This window comes from Salmo salar, chromosome 25, assembly GCF_965601325.2.
Source record: "Salmo salar chromosome 25, fSalSal1, whole genome shotgun sequence".
NCBI lineage: Eukaryota > Metazoa > Chordata > Actinopteri > Salmoniformes > Salmonidae > Salmo > Salmo salar.
In genome coordinates this window covers 22823687-22839068 of record NC_138315.1, presented here as the reverse complement: position 1 = coordinate 22839068, position 15382 = coordinate 22823687, and the positions used below count along the sequence as shown (strand labels likewise).

The following is a 15382-nucleotide window of genomic DNA, read 5'->3' as shown; positions in this document are numbered from 1 at the left end:
TAGTTTGTGTCAGGGGGCTAGAGTCAGTCTGTTATATCTGGAGTATTTCTCCTGTCTTACCCAGTGTCCTGTGTGAATTTAAGTATGCTCTCTCTAATTCTCTTTCTCAGAGGACCTGAGCCCTAGGACCATGCCTCAGGACTACCTGCCCTGAGGTCTCCTTGCTGTCTCCAGTCCACCTGGTTCTGCTGCTGCGCCAGTTTCAACTGTTCTGCCTGCGGCTATGAAATCCCTGACCTGTTCACCGAACGTGCTACCTGTCCCAGACCTGCTGTCTCGAGACAGGAGCGGTAAAGATACTCTGAATGATCGGCTATGAAAAGCCAACTGACATTTACTCCTGAGATGCTGACCGGTTGCACCCTTGACAACCACTGATTATTTGACCCTGCTGGTCATCTATGAACATCTTGGCCATGTTCTGCTATAATCTCCACCCGGCACAGCCAGAAGAGGACTGGCCACCCCTCACAGCCTGGTTCCTCTAGGTTTCTTCCTAGGTTCTGGCCTTTCTAGGGAGTTTTTCCCTAGCCACCGTGCTTCTATACCTGCATTGCTTGCCGTTTTAGGCTGAGTTTCTGTACAGCACTTTGTGACATCAGCTGATGTAAGGACTTTATCAATACATTTGATTCATTACTAATGATCGGGGAGCTCACGTAATCAGCACCGCTTTAACATGTGCAGTAATATCCTATGGTTTACACCACACTGGTCTGGCTCAGTAGATTATTCAGTCTAGTATTCAGCAATCAACAAAACCTGGAAGCTTGCACCACCTGCTGGCCATTAACAGAAACATGAGAATTTGCATAATAAAGAGAGATGTATGCCTATGCATGTTATACAAGCACATCAAGGCCAGCTGGGGCTGAGAGAGAAACTCAAAATTCACAACAACCCACACAACATCCCAAACTAAAGTATTTTATTAAAGCAACAATATTCAAACTGAAATTTTACATCCAACAGGCAGACACCAGCTAAGTACAGTGCCGGATGAGTCATGTTATGGGTATGCTTGTAATCGTAAAGGACTGGGGAGTATAAAAAAAAAAATAAAAAAAAAAAAAAAAAAAAAACAGAATGGCGTTAGGCACAGGCAAAATCCTAGAGGAAAACCTGGTTGTCTGCTTTCCACCAGACACGGAGATCAATTCACCTTTCAGCAGGACAATAACCTCAAACAAATCTACACTGGAATTCCTTACCAAGACAGTGAATGTTCCTGAGTGGCCGAGTTACAGCTTGAAAATCTATGGCAAAACCTGAAAAAGGTTGTAACAAAGATCAACAACCAATTTTGAAAATAATAAAATGGGCAAATGTTGTACAATCCAGGTGTGCAAAGCTCTTAGACTTACCCAGAAAGACTCACAGCTGTAATCACTGCCAAAGGAGCTTCTACAAATTATTGACTCAGGGGTGTGAACACTTATGTAAATGAGAGTTCTGCATTTCATTTTCAATACATTTGAAAAAAATAAAAAAAATCTAAAAACATACTTTGTCATTATGGGGTATTGTGTGTAGATCTATTTAATCCATTTTGAATTCAGTCTAACAAAATGTGGAATAAGTCAAGGGGTATGAATACTTTCTGAAGGCACTGTAGCTTTGTCAAATAACAGTATTCTAAAACTGAAAGGGTGGACAAAGGGGAAAATGGTAGAATCTGGAAGGATACGTGAACTACACTTCCAGACATAATTATGCAAATTGTCCTGTTGAGAACAAAACAAATGTATTTTTAAAAACAACCTCCCTGATATCCAAGAACAACATTTCAGGTTTTCAGATTTATTTAACTGAAACAGAACATAAAACATTCTTCAAAACTCCTTTGCAATTCTACCGTGATTTGAATTAACTTAACAAGGAAAATGTAATTTAACAGTTTGCAAACAAAAAAAAAAATATTACTATTTGCACTTTTCAGGTTCAAAAGTAGATAAAACAATTCACTAAGTATTGTAGCAAAAGAGTAGAGTAATAACATTCCCTATGTGAGGAACAAACAAAACAGTGGATAAGTTGTTTACTACATTCAAGTAAATCAAAAGCCTGGCTTTGGGCAAACCTGTAACCTGTGTTTCAACAAAGGCAAATATCAACAATAGAATAGGAAGTGGAGTCCTTATCGTGTCAGCAGATCAGAGGTCATGTTCACAATGGTCTTGAGAGGCAGGCCGCTGAGGAACCCCTGGTGTTTGGCCCTCAGCTCCAGTAGGGCGTCAACAATCCTTTGCCTCCCCACCTCTGGGTGGCGCACTGACAAACGGGCCATCAGTGTATCGAAGCTACCCATGGTGGCGTAGTGCTGGGGCACACAGGTACCCGACGCCGTGGGGGAGTCACACACGGTGGTCCTCTTCTGGAGGCTGAGCTGCAGGGGCTGGAGAGAGACACCAGACGAGAACAGAGACCAAAGACATGAGAAGCAATCATTATTGACCAATTAATTTGGGAGCAATCCACGCATTGCAACAGATTGAAAACAAATAATATTCCCATCTACAATCCCTGACTACAAAACAAAAACTGTAGAGAACCTAACCATCAGTGGGGTGGTGATATGGGTGTTTTTCCTCTTGGAGTCTTGGGGGCATGGGGTGTCTCCAGAGGGCCCTGCCTTGGTGCTGGCTGAGGGACCTTGCTGCTGCTGGGTTTGCCCCCCCTGACCCTGGCTCTGGCTACCAGTGTGGCTTGGGCTGCAGATGTGCACCACATGCACCATGTGTCCATGCATACTGCACCCGTCCATCTCATTCACTGCACTGTCAGCCATCTTTGGACCACTCAGTGTCACTATGGCAACTCTGCATGGAACAGAGAGAGAAGGTGTTAACATTGACATGTACTCCATTGCTTCATGTGAGGGGACAATATCTTTATTCAAAGGTCTGTTGATGTTATTATATTGAAATCTTGATGTAACAGTTAAGTTGCCTTGGAATGCTTATACATCCGTTAACTTAGTTTCATTCTACAGGGTCACTGGTTTTATTTTACCGGAGGTTGTTGCTGAAGGTGGAAATGCTCACTTCAGATGCCTGATACTTCTCAAACCAGAGCATAACTTCTCTCTACGAAGACAGACAGGAGACTTATTAGGGTCTGTTGCCCCCTGGTGGCCAAATCACTCCAACTTTCCCATTTTTATCCCAGATTCCTCACATCCAATCTCCTTGCATCCTTTCAAACAGCATTGGAGAAGAAGGTCCAAGGGAAGGGACCTTGGACCTTCTCCAAATCGTTTGACGCACCGGATGCAAGGAATTGAAGAAAAATGGAGTTAGAGACATTGTAACATGCTGAGGCTTACCTCGGTTACATCACTGGGTAGGTCTGTGACGCACAGGAAGGAGCGCTGATCCTTCTCCCCAACGACTCCTAAATAAATATGAATTAATGTTTATGAACACTGCTTATGAACTTGTTAGGTGTGGTTTATGAAATCCTTATGTACCGGTAGGTTGTGTTAACGAAATATCAAATTCAGCAAGATTCAATCAAATTATGAACAACGCACATTGAAACATTTGAAACTCAAATACCCGTGAACGAAAAATCTTTAGGGGTATGTCTGTCATGCGGATTTTTCCCCTCAACCCTATTCTTGCCAATTCCTTTCTCCACCAGGACCTCAGCCAGACCTCCTTCCTTCAGCTCTACACCATCAGGCTCAAGGTCCTCCTCTGCATCGAACCACGCGTCGCTGGAGTTGTGGTCTTTGGTTCCACCTGTTGAGTGTGAGAGTTCGGAAATCTAGGTGGATCGGAACCAGCTTTGAGAACACTGTAGTGCAACGCATTGTATGTTTATAGCTTCAAATGAGCCAATGTGTTTGTATCGATCCCTCCCTCATCAAATAAACCATTGACGAATGAATAAACAGGTCTCATTACCTGGCCTGGGCCTCCGGTTGACCTCAGGCTGTTGGGGGAGGAGGATGACCGCCTTCACAGACCTGCAGTCCTCAGCCTTGGGGTTACCAACGGGCCCTTCTGCCTTGATCCTGCCAACCATCCCATCATCCTGTCCAAGGACTGATAAAACAGACTGGGACACCAGTCTGTTTAACGCTCCATCACCACCTACACTGACATCCTCGACACAGGCATCCTCTACCTGCAACTGCTGGGAGCTCCTACCTGAGGCACTGAAGGATATTAAAAACTTAAAAACAGCCAACTTCATTCATTCACTCAATCATTATTCAATTCGTCAAATACATACTCAGACAGAGCATTTCCCAAAGACTCGTCAATTATCTGAAAAGGGGAAAAACAACCATGAGATCCACCCTGCATAATACAAACAAAATGTACTGAGAGGAAGGAAGGGCACCAGAGGGAATTTACATGTTGGGGGACGTAGCTGGTCCCTGAGATGATCTTCTGGGAGTCTACAGACAGGGGTCTGAGCTGGTCCAGGGGTATACCTGACAGGACCTGTCTCCTCATCTCTCTGTAGTCTACCTCCAGGACCTGCAGCACCTTCACCAGGCTCTCAGGAGGGCCCTCAGTCCTACAGGGCAGGGGGGAGGGGATATAAACTCAGCAAAAAAGAAACATCCTCTCACTGTCAACTGTGTTAATTTTCAGCAAACTTAACAGGGGTAAATATTTGTATGAACTTAAGACTCAACAACTGAGACAAACTGAACAAGTTCCACAGACATGTGACTAACAGAAATGGAATAACGTGTCCCTGAACAAAGGGAGGGGTCAAAATTAAAAGTAACAGTCAGTATCTGGTGTGGCCACCAGCTGCATTAAGTAATGCAGTGCATCTCCTCCTCATGGACTGCACCAGATTTGCCAGTTCTTGCTGTGAGATGTTACCCCACTCTTCCACCAAGGCACCTGCAAGTTCCCAGACATTTCTGGGTGGAATGGCCCTAGCCCTCACCCTCCGATCCAACAGATCCCAGACGTGCTCAATGGGATTGAGATCCGGGCTCTTCGCTGGCCATGGCAGAACACTGACATTCCTGTCTTGCAGGAAATCACTCACAGAACGAGCAGTATGGCTGGTGCATTGTCATGCTGGAGGGTCATGTCAGGATGAGCCTGCAGGAAGTGTACCACGTGAGTGAGGAGGATGTCTTCCCTGTAACGCACAGCGTTGAGATTGCCTGCAATGACAACAAGCTCAGTCCGATGATGCTGCGACACACCGCCCCAGAACATGACGGACCCTCCACCTCCAAATCAATCCCGCTCCAGAGTACAGGCCTCGGTGTAACGCTCATTCCTTCGATGATAAACGCGAATTCGACCATCACCCCTGGTGAGACAAAACAGCGACTTTTTGCCAGTCCTGTCTGGTCCAGCGACGGTGGGTTTGTGCCCATAGGCGACGATGTTGCCGGTGATGTCTGGTGAGGACCTGCCTTACAACAGGCCTACAAGCCCTCAGCCCAGCCTCTCTCAGCCTATTGCAGACAGTCTGATTGCCCTGGCCACATCTGCAGTCCTCATGCCTCCTTGCAGCATGCCTAAGGCACATTCACGCAGATGAGCAGGGACCCTGGGCATAGTTCTTTTCTTCTTTTGGTGTTTTTCAGAGTCAGTAGAAAGACCTCTTTAGTGTCCTAAGTTTTCATAACTGTGACCTTAATTGCCTTCCATCTGTTAGTGTCTTAACGACCGTTCCACAGGTACATGTTCATTGTTTATGGTTCATTGAAGAAGCATGGGAAACAGTGTTTAAACCCTTTACAATGAAGATCTGTGAAGTAATTTGTATTTTTACAAATTATCTTTTAAAGACAGGGTGCTGAAAAAGGGACGTTTCTTTTTTGGCTGAGTTTACATACTGGAATGTCAACATAGGAATAATATAGTGTTGGTTTCCTGGATCCAGATGAAGCCTTTCCTGGACTAAAAACAAATTTTCAATTAAGAGGCTTTTTAGAGCTGCCATAACAGGGCAGGTGTATTCAACAGCTACAAGACCATTATAGTGGCTAAGTGAATGATCAGCAGGAGAGATGCACGATCAGATAGACATAATACTAACAGATACATGTCCAATGATCTTTTAAACTCATTGAATAAATCAATGAGTTTAATTGTGAGGTGCCCTGCTATCTCCTGTCCCTTACCCTGGACATAAATTATTTATGACAGTTCTGCACAACTTTGTAAGGTCCCAAGCTGTCATATCTCCTGTCCTGTCCCTTACCCCTGGACCAGACGGTCTCCCTCAGGTGAGGTGTAGTAGCATCTCCAGCAGTGCCGTTGGCACATCCCATACTGCAGGGCCAGCAGGCTCAGCTCTGCCCGCGTGGCACGCTGGCCACAGTCACATTCACCACGGTCCGCATTGTCGCAGCCTCTTCCATCTCTCATACCGCCTGCAGAGCTGATACAGGCAGCAACAGACATAGCCATGGTCAGCACCTCAGCAGATAGAAGAAAAGAACCATGGAGATTTTCACAATCTCAAAAAAACATCTGAAATGGAGGTATAACATAACAGAATAAAGTGTCTAAAATACCTTGCCATTTGCTCTTTCAGCTCTTTCAGTTCCTCTTGAGAAAATTTCAGCTTGATGAATTCCTTAGACATTTAGATATTCAAGAAACGCATTTCAGTAAAAAGGAAATCTGAATGACTATAAATATTACAGGAGGAGCGTTAACTGTACCTCAGTGAGATACTCCAGGTCTGCCATGTGGACTTCAGTGATGACAGACTTGTCAGTTGTGGCTGTGCCCTGAGTTTGTGTGTTCTGGTTGCAGCCTGTTAGACTGTGGTCAATACCAACCAACACATCATGTTTAGCGACGGCAGGCCAAGTATTTGTTGAATGGTCGGCTGTGCTCAGTCTGGCTTCTGTGACCCGTGAAGGCGAGAGATCAAAAGTCTGGTTCAGATTGACTAGAGAGAACGCAGATATACTGTTCTCATGCTGTGTGGTGGTCATGACGGCCGCCTCTGCCCCACCAGGGCTTATTGACACGAAGGATTCCTCATAGATGGACAGCTCCTCTTTCTTCAGGGTTTGGGGTGCACTGAGACTCTCTCTAGACCAACTGGACTGGTCCATCTTGGTTTGGCCTTGTGGGGGTGTCACGTTTAAGTCAGGTGTCCCCTCATTACTTGCTTTATACATGAGAATACTCCCATCCTCTTTCATGAGGCTCCGGTAGTCAACACCGTTATTCTCTAGCTCGCATCTTGAGGCCTCTTCCTCATTTGCTAGGTTGCCGTGGCAGTTGTCATAGGTCCAATCACAGTACTCGCTGCGGTCTCCAGCGCAGGAAGACACCATACTGCCTTCAGGTGGCTCCACCTCCACTGCTCCGCTAGGCTGCTCAGTGCTCCCCATGGTGGCCATGAGTGATAGTGAGTCGTTGTGGTCCGGCTCCGCTAACTGGCTGGTGTTGATGCTGGTGTCATTCCACTCTGTGCAGTTGAAGCTGTAGTACTCTGGAGGAGTCTCCCGGTCCAACGTGGGGAAGTCTGCCATCTGGTCATGCATGGACATGGAGTTGGCCATGGACTCACCCTCCTGGCTTTCGTTGGCAGACTGGCTCCTGTTAATTCCTCTCTGGCTTTGCATCTCCAGCTCCATATCCAGAGAGAAGCTAGTCTGGGCAGACGGATCCTTATATACCATCACACGACTGCAGTTGTTGCCATCCTGCCACCGCCCTTCCTCCCACAGCTGAGAGAGCAGCTGGACCTCGGAGAAGTGCGCCTCCTGTTGGCCTGGAGAATCCTCTGTGGCTCCAATATGGCTGCCACTGGTATCGCCACAGGCTGACTGGAAGCTATCCTGAAGGTTGACCAGACAGCCCACTGTTGTGGATGGGAAGGGAGTAGTAGTAAAGGACTGAGGCTGACATCCCCTGAACTGCTGCACTGCTCCTGCTTCCTCCTGGTGGTGGACTTGGACTGACTGGACTCCTCCATGCCCTGAACAGTTGAACAGATTTAGCTCCTCCTTCACGTTGTTGGGAAGAAGACCTAACTCTTTCTCCTCTTCTATGAGGAAGACAACAATATGGTTGTATCAAAATAAAGAAACAGAGCTAAAGCCAAACAACTTATGCTGTGGTGATGAAATCAATGTAACTTTGTGGGATTCATAAAGTACTATTAACTGCTAGCGTGGAATGAGAGACATTTAATATTACCCATTGACTGTGCACAACTGACTATGAATGGGCATGTTCCTTCCAAGATAACAAATCTGTCCACACAATGCAAATATAACAGTCTGTTTTGAATTATGATTTTAAACCACACCTGACTGGCATGCCGGGATCTCCTTCTGGATAGGTGTGCTACAGCGTCGGCATATCTTAGCTCCTGAAGAACAACTGGTTCCACAGTTGGGACACTGAATCACACCATAGAATGTGGGCCTTCTGGATCTGAGAACAGCAGAAAGCATGCTAAATTTATGACAATTGTTATTTTTCCTCTAGTCAACTAATGGTTGTAGAATCACACCTGGTGACCAACAAATGTAGTTATCTGAATTGACAGGAGAGAACACATACTTGTTTAGGTTTGACGACATTGTCTGCGTAACAGCAGGAGGTTTCCAGCAACCTCTCACCTGTTCTGTACACAAAAGAAAAATGTTACATTATCAAATATAAAAAGGCATAAAAGTATAATACATCTATTAATTGAGTAAAATATAGAGTAAAGACAGTTTACAGGTATATGTAATTATGATATGTAGGCTATTCTTTCTCTGGGACAATGGTGTCCCGCAGTTTCACAAGGCCCCCTGCAAGGTTTAACTTCTTATGGGTACCTGGGAAGGTAGCTTCCCACCTGGCCAACGTCCAGTGAAATTGCAGAGCACGAAATAAAAAAAAATACTAAATTCAAATATTTAACATTCTTGAAAATATATGTTATACATAAAAATAAAGCTTAACTTGTTGTTAATCCAGACACCGTGTCAGATTTCAAAAAGGCTTTACGGCGAAAGCAAACCATGCGTTTATCTGAGGACAGCGCCCCGCATACAAAAGCATGAAAATCATATTTCAACTAGGCAGGTGCGACAAGTCAGAAATAACGATAGAAAAATACCTTACCTTTGATGACCTTCGTATGGTTGCACTCACAAGACTCCCAGTTACACAATAAATGTTCATTTTGTTCGAAAAAGTCCCTCTTTATATCCAAAAACCTCAGTTTTGTTGGCGCGTTTTGTTCAGTAATCCAATGGCTCAAAGGCTGTCACAACAGGCAGACGAAAAATCCAAATAGTATCCGTAAAGTTCATAGAAACATGTCAAACGATGTTATTAATCAATCCTCAGGTTGTTTTTAGCCTAAATAATCTATAATATTTCAACCGGACAATAGCATCGTCAATATAAAAGACAAACAAGAAAGGAGCGCTCTCGGTCGCGCCCAGGAAACAGGTCTGGCGACTTCCCAGGGTCCACTCAGTCAGTCATCTTACTCCCTTATTTTTCAGAATACAGGCCTGAAATAATTTCTAAAGACTGTTGGCTTCTAGTGGAAGCCATAGGAAGTGCAATTTGAGTACTAAGTCAATGGCTACTGTAATGGCATTCAATAGAAAACGACAAACATTCAAAAAATCCCACTTCCTGGACGGATTTCTCAGGTTTTCGCCTGCCATATCAGTTCTGTTATACTCACAGACATTATTTTAAGTTTTGGAAGCTTTTGAGTTTTCTATCCAAATCTACCAATTATATGCATGTCCAAGCTTCTGGGTCTGAGTAGCAGGCAGTTTACTTTGGGCACGCTTTTCATCCGGAGATGAAAATTGTGCCCCCTACCCTAGTGAGTTTAAGGGGCCATGTTCTCAGAAAAATTTATTGTAATTCTACATATTTTGCCATGAGACAGAAAGAAACAGTTGCCGTTTTAAAGCACATTTCCTGCAATTCTACACATTTTGCCATGGGGCAGAGAGGAAAAATTTACATTTTTGTAACTAATCTCATGATATTCTACACATCGTCATGAGGCTGAAAGAAAAGTTTGCTGTTTTAAAAGCAAATTTCCTGCTAATCTACACATTTTGCCATGAGGCTGAGAGAGAATTTTGCAGTTTTAAAGCTAATTTAAAGTAATTCTAAACATTTTGACATGGCTTATGATGTGTTTATATGCTATGAGCATTGCTACGCCAGATAATTCAACCAGGGTTACAACAGAAAACAGTTAGTCAAGCAGAGCCATAACTCACGTTTCACATAAACCAGTTGTCTGGCTACGTTCAGAGCCGGATGCCTCTGCAGAAACCGATGGAGTCCTCCTTCCTCTGCGGAACAGAAAGTTGAAAGGTTAAGACAATGAATCCGTGGCTCAGTTTTCACTGAGACTACAGAAAGTAGGCTGTCAATAGCATTAATATTTCACAGTCAATTGGTGGCCCTGAATAGGGATTCTATACAACTGTTTTCTAATTTGACAGCAAAACAATAAGGACACTATTGGGAGTTTTTGTTTGTCTATTATACAACCTTCCCTGGTCCCTACTGTACCTTGTATGAGCTTCCTGTCCTCCACAGGCAGAGATAAGTACCAACCCAGCAGCTTGGGATCTGTCAGCTCCAGGAAATGGGTGACTTTCACCAGGTCAAACACAGACCTGTAACATGCAGAGTTAGACCTAGGTTGCTTCCCGATACTCCAAACCTCTCCCAAAGTATGCACTTGCACACTCCTATTCTTGAATTTAAAAGCATTGGATTGGTGTAAGTGTTGGCTGGACAGAATGTCCACCATTATTAAATCCATGACAGGGCGTGTGTGCAAGTGCACACTTCAGCAGAAGGGTTGAGAAATGGGATGCACAATAGACTATTTCATGTTCATGAGTCGCTCATTACAGCATAAAGAATGCGCTGGGACTAATAGACATGATCTATACCTGTTGAGAAGGAATTTCCTGCAGTCCTCTATCGACAAAGACGGAGGGTCTGTATTGAGGTAAAGGCACATTATTAATGCATGTCATTTCCCAAGGCAATGAGAGAGAACACAAATGGTTTGGACATAATTATTTTGTAATGAATTTGGAAAGCTCAAGTTAAAAAGTGAAAGTGCATTCCATTGGTTATGAGTTTTGTGTTGCAAGAGGAAGCATCCCTCTTGTGCTTAATTTTTAAATAATTTAACAACATTTTCTCCCCAATTTCATGATATCCACTTGGTAGTTACGATCTTGTCTCATTGCTGCTACTCCCCAATGGGCTCGGGAGAGAAGGTCGAAACATGACCGGACAAGCCGCGCTGCTTTAAAAAGAAAACACTGCTCGCTTAACCCATAAGCCAGCCGCACCAATATGTCAAAGGAAACCGCTTTCAACTGACTACCGGAAGTCAGCTTGCAGGTGCCCGGCCCGCCACAAAGAGTCGTTAGAGTGTGATAAGCCAAGGAAAGCCCTCGGGCAAACCCTCCCTTAACCTCGATGGTGCTGAGCCAATTCTGCGCCACCCTATGGGGCTCCTGGTCACAGACAGCTGTGTGACAGCCTAGGATCGAACCCCAGGCTGTAGATAAAGTGCCATAAGGCGTCAGCATACTTCAGTTCAGCTGGCACCTAGCTGAACTAGGTTAGGCGAACCGAACGAGTGCACTTGCATACTCTCTTAAAAGACCTTCACTTAAAAAAAACAGCAATAGTACTGTTTGTCCATTTTGAGACACCATAGCCAGTATACATTTCCTCAAAATAGTCAACTAATCTAAGATGACTCAAGAAATCTAAGTCGCGCAATTTTACATCTAACTTAGATGTTTGATGCAGTATTTCTCAATGAAAACATTTGCATGAAAACAAGTCTCTCGTTGAATGACAAATACTTTGAAGAATACCTACTGTTGACCAACCACCAACTCGTTTCATGCAAATTTTTCCATTGAGAAATACTGCATCAAACATCTTAGTTGTAAAATTGTAAAAGTCCCAAACAAACAATAACATAAAATAATATATGCACAAACCCTTCCGAACTGTTCTGATGGGAAGCATGGAACAAACACCTTTAGACCGCTGCATCACTGGGATGGGGTTTTAAACAGTGGTTTTAAAGCTGCAATTTGTCATTTTTTGGTGACCTGACCAAACGCATATAGACATGTGAGTTATAAATGGAAGAAAGTCTACGTGAGAGATCTGTTCTATGTGCGCTATTTCTGTACTTCGCATTCTTAACTTTCATTTTTGCATATTTTATATTTTCGGTTTTGTACACCAGTTTCAAACAGCTGAAAATACAATCTTTTTGGTTTAATTAAAATATATTTCACAGCAGTTTAGAGGGTACAATGATTATCCAATACTTGTTTAGTCACAAACGAAGTTAAGCGAACTATTAGATTTTTTTGCAACCAGAAAATGGCGGCGCGATTTCTGCATACTGCATCTTTAAAAGCATTTCCCTCTGACTTACCAGCCAACCCGTTCATTGCATTTTGAAAGAAACGTTGGTCACAAGGTACCATATGCATCTGAATCATCCCTGATCCATAGGGCGTTTGAGAAATATCTGATGGACGCTGTGGCTCCGGCGACAGAGACAACGGCATGAGCATTGGGAAGGGATACCACATGTTCTGAAAAACATACAACCATATCAGATGGAGCTGATGGCCATAAATTAATAGATGCGGTTTGAATATATATGGACATGACTAGTCATTTAGCTATTAATAACTAGCATTTAACTGAGTAACTTATATTTATTTGAATATGAACCAATTAAACTAGATATCGAAGCCTATTTATAACATCCCCATGACATTACTAAATATAGCCTAACGCAGCTAAAAAATATTTTTACAGGTGTTTGCAATACATGAAAAGCTGCGACATTCTTTATAGCGCTAACTAACATCACTGGAACGAAGAATATCAACTAGTTTGTCGATAAATATTGACAAATTATGCTGTGTCAGTTTACCTTGGTCGAAGTGGGAATATGTTGTGAAGCGATGATTTAATACATTGCACGTGCACGCCACCTGTCGATTGATTTTGACAGCCAATCAGGTTCTTCGACGCCGAAACGTAATTAGAGGCTCAGGCTTTGGAACTGGTTTGCTACTTTTGTTGTACAACAACAAGTGAGGTGTGCTATGAATCAGAGACGGATGAGGAAGCAAGACACCTCACTAGCTGGGTCTGGTCTACTTAGTCAATTAACTAAGTAAACCAGACCCAGCTGCTATTACATTGGTGTCTATATGAGACACACTCAGTTAAGGAGACCGGAACTGACCCTTTTTTTCAATGGTAGACGGCCTGTGTGAACCATCTTAATTTATCCATCATCTTTGTTATGAATTTCATGAGCAAAAACATGTATGGAAATGGTAAGAACTGGAAAAAGGAAGCACATTCACTTTTTAAAGTGGCTAGCTAGCTGGAGGTTTCTTTGACAGACATATTAATTCATTTTTTACCACGATTTTTATGATCCTAGCTAATAACTAGCTAATCAAATGCAGCTAGTTGGCTGGTTTATGTTTGTCCTTACGGTTAAAATAATGAACTGGTAAACATTTAGCAAGCTAGCTAACGTTAGCTAGCTGTTAGCTAACACTGTCTGTTACTCACGTGATGGTGTTGATTTTAGCACTGAGATCTGCACAATGAAACAGCCACATTTCCAATTACAGTGCTGAGTATTAATTGTATAATACAGATTTGAATTACCTAAATTACCTAATAGATCATCATTCAATCACGATTTTCTTATTTGTCAGCTCGCACGTGTTGCTGCCCACAGCCCTGTTTGTAGATGTAGTAACATCGCTTTTCCACTGGAGGGCTGTCATGGTTCAAGGAAGCGGTAGTACAATATATTCTCCCTCGCAAGGTGTGTGTGTGTGTGTGTGTGTGTGTGTGTGTGTGTGTGTGTGTGTGTGTGTGTGTGTGTGTGTGTGTGTGTGTGTGTGTGTGTGTGTGTGTGTGTGTCCACTAGGTGAAGTCTGTGTAATACAGAGGATCAAGGGCAGTGTGACAGCCCCTTGAGAGAGATCAGGATTGGGTCTAATCGGGTGAACGTGAGGATGGACACCTTTCGCTATATCTTTTCCAGTATCCTACTCACTGGTATTTTAATTGACCTTAATAGACCACATTTCATCATTAGTTGTATTTCATGAAATAATAATCTGTAGATAACCCAAAGAAAATATCTGTGTTGTCCCAAATGCTTTTAAGTAATCTATTTTAATCTCAAAAAGAGAAATTGTCTGTTAGTGTTACATCATATTCATAACATTGTCTAAATGTTCCTATCAAACATTCCTCTTCTTCACAAACCAGGAACCACTGTGAGTTAGGGTGTCTCCTACCGCTCGTACTGCATGAAAGCAACAAACTACAGTGAGTCTTGTCCCTGTGGTGCTGGACTAAAACCTCTATATGCATTAGTTGTCTGTCTGCCACATCTTGTTTCTTAGAGAGGGGATCAATAAGTCTTTTTTGATGCAGTAATTAGCTGTCTGTATGGTCAAATGTATGTTGATGTTTTAAATTATTTCAAATACTATTTGAACCCAGGTCTGCTTTCTGGCCTGCACTATTATTTCCAGGGAGGATTGAAGTGGGCGGGCTGAAGGTTAAGTGGCTTTCTAAGACTGGACATTTCCACAGTGATGTGACATCTGATCAGCCTCAATCTGATCATTGCGTCCTTGGTAAGTGGCTCAAGCCCATCAAATAGGGATCAGTGCTAAAACCTGATTGAGCGACAGAGAGGGTGTGAGGGGGAGGGAAGATTATTAGAGACAGACAGAGAGAGAGAGATAGCTGGAAGGTACATTGATAAGACTTTGGTCTGACATTTCTGAAAATAAACTAGATTGTATTTATTTACTGTGTAGAATAAACAGAATTTGTGGTGTCATCTTTTGAGTAGGCCTACCACTGCACTGATTATAGTCAACTACCTTCACAAGCAGGTTTTCCAAGAAAGTTCCAAAACAATCCCCCCTACTCATCTATTTTACATACACAAGTGCAACTGTTCTTCTGATGTAGTTCACAAACAGAGAGTACTATAGTTTAGGACCATTTAGCAAACCTGTACATTTCATACATTAATACATTAAAACAAAAAGGTTTTTTATCTTGTATTGTTTTACCTCACACTGGAGAATTGTTTTTGTGAAGGAATTACAAGCTACATATGAAATAGGCCTGGTCTCCTTTTGCGAGTCCCTATAGTGGCTTAGAGATGTAGGCTAGTGTACCGGAATGTAGCGTATGTTATATAGATCGTCGGTACTCTCCTTCTCTCCTTTAAAACTGTGAAAATGAATAATTGAAACTCGACGGCTTGATAACCTAACATCTGTGCAGTGTCTAGATTTTGAATTCATTCAGAAACATACAGTGGGGCGAGC

At 43.1% G+C, this 15382-nt stretch overlaps 1 protein-coding gene across 3 annotated transcripts; it reads right to left on the bottom strand.

The window, feature by feature from the left end:
• Positions 1 to 911: 911 nt before the first annotated feature.
• Positions 912 to 13086, bottom strand: rbm44 (RNA binding motif protein 44). 3 transcript variants are annotated; one of them, XM_014173612.3, is made up of 18 exons: positions 12931 to 13086; positions 12421 to 12583; positions 10895 to 10943; positions 10506 to 10612; positions 10208 to 10282; positions 8523 to 8586; positions 8266 to 8393; positions 6659 to 8001; positions 6509 to 6570; positions 6193 to 6372; positions 4365 to 4530; positions 4240 to 4274; positions 3909 to 4162; positions 3558 to 3743; positions 3326 to 3393; positions 3013 to 3086; positions 2558 to 2819; positions 912 to 2395 (listed from the first exon to the last, which is right to left on the bottom strand). In XM_014173612.3, the coding sequence occupies exons 2-18, from the start codon at positions 12578 to 12580 to the stop codon at positions 2138 to 2140; spliced, it is 3471 nt and encodes a 1156-aa protein (XP_014029087.3). In that variant the 5' UTR covers positions 12581 to 12583; positions 12931 to 13086; the 3' UTR covers positions 912 to 2137. The 3 variants fall into 3 exon arrangements, with proteins under 3 accessions (XP_014029087.3, XP_045563256.2, XP_045563257.2); XM_045707300.2 differs by having other exon boundaries at positions 4240 to 4530; XM_045707301.2 differs by having other exon boundaries at positions 4240 to 4530; positions 6659 to 7932.
• Between the last annotated feature and the right edge of the window lie 2296 nt (positions 13087 to 15382).

What these genes read in the sequence shown, in the direction of transcription:
- rbm44 (XM_045707300.2), bottom strand. Translation starts at nt 12,580, where the DNA reads ATGTGGTATCCCTTCCCAATGCTCATGCCGTTGTCTCTGTCGCCGGAG. An exon ending in TAAAGATTTTTCGTTCACGG is followed by an intron (nt 3,394 to 3,557) that starts GTATTTGAGTTT and finishes ATATTTATTTAG; the next exon opens with GAGTCGTTGGGGAGAAGGAT. An exon ending in ATATCACCACCCCACTGATG is followed by an intron (nt 2,396 to 2,557) that starts GTTAGGTTCTCT and finishes GTCTCTCTCCAG; the next exon opens with CCCCTGCAGCTCAGCCTCCA.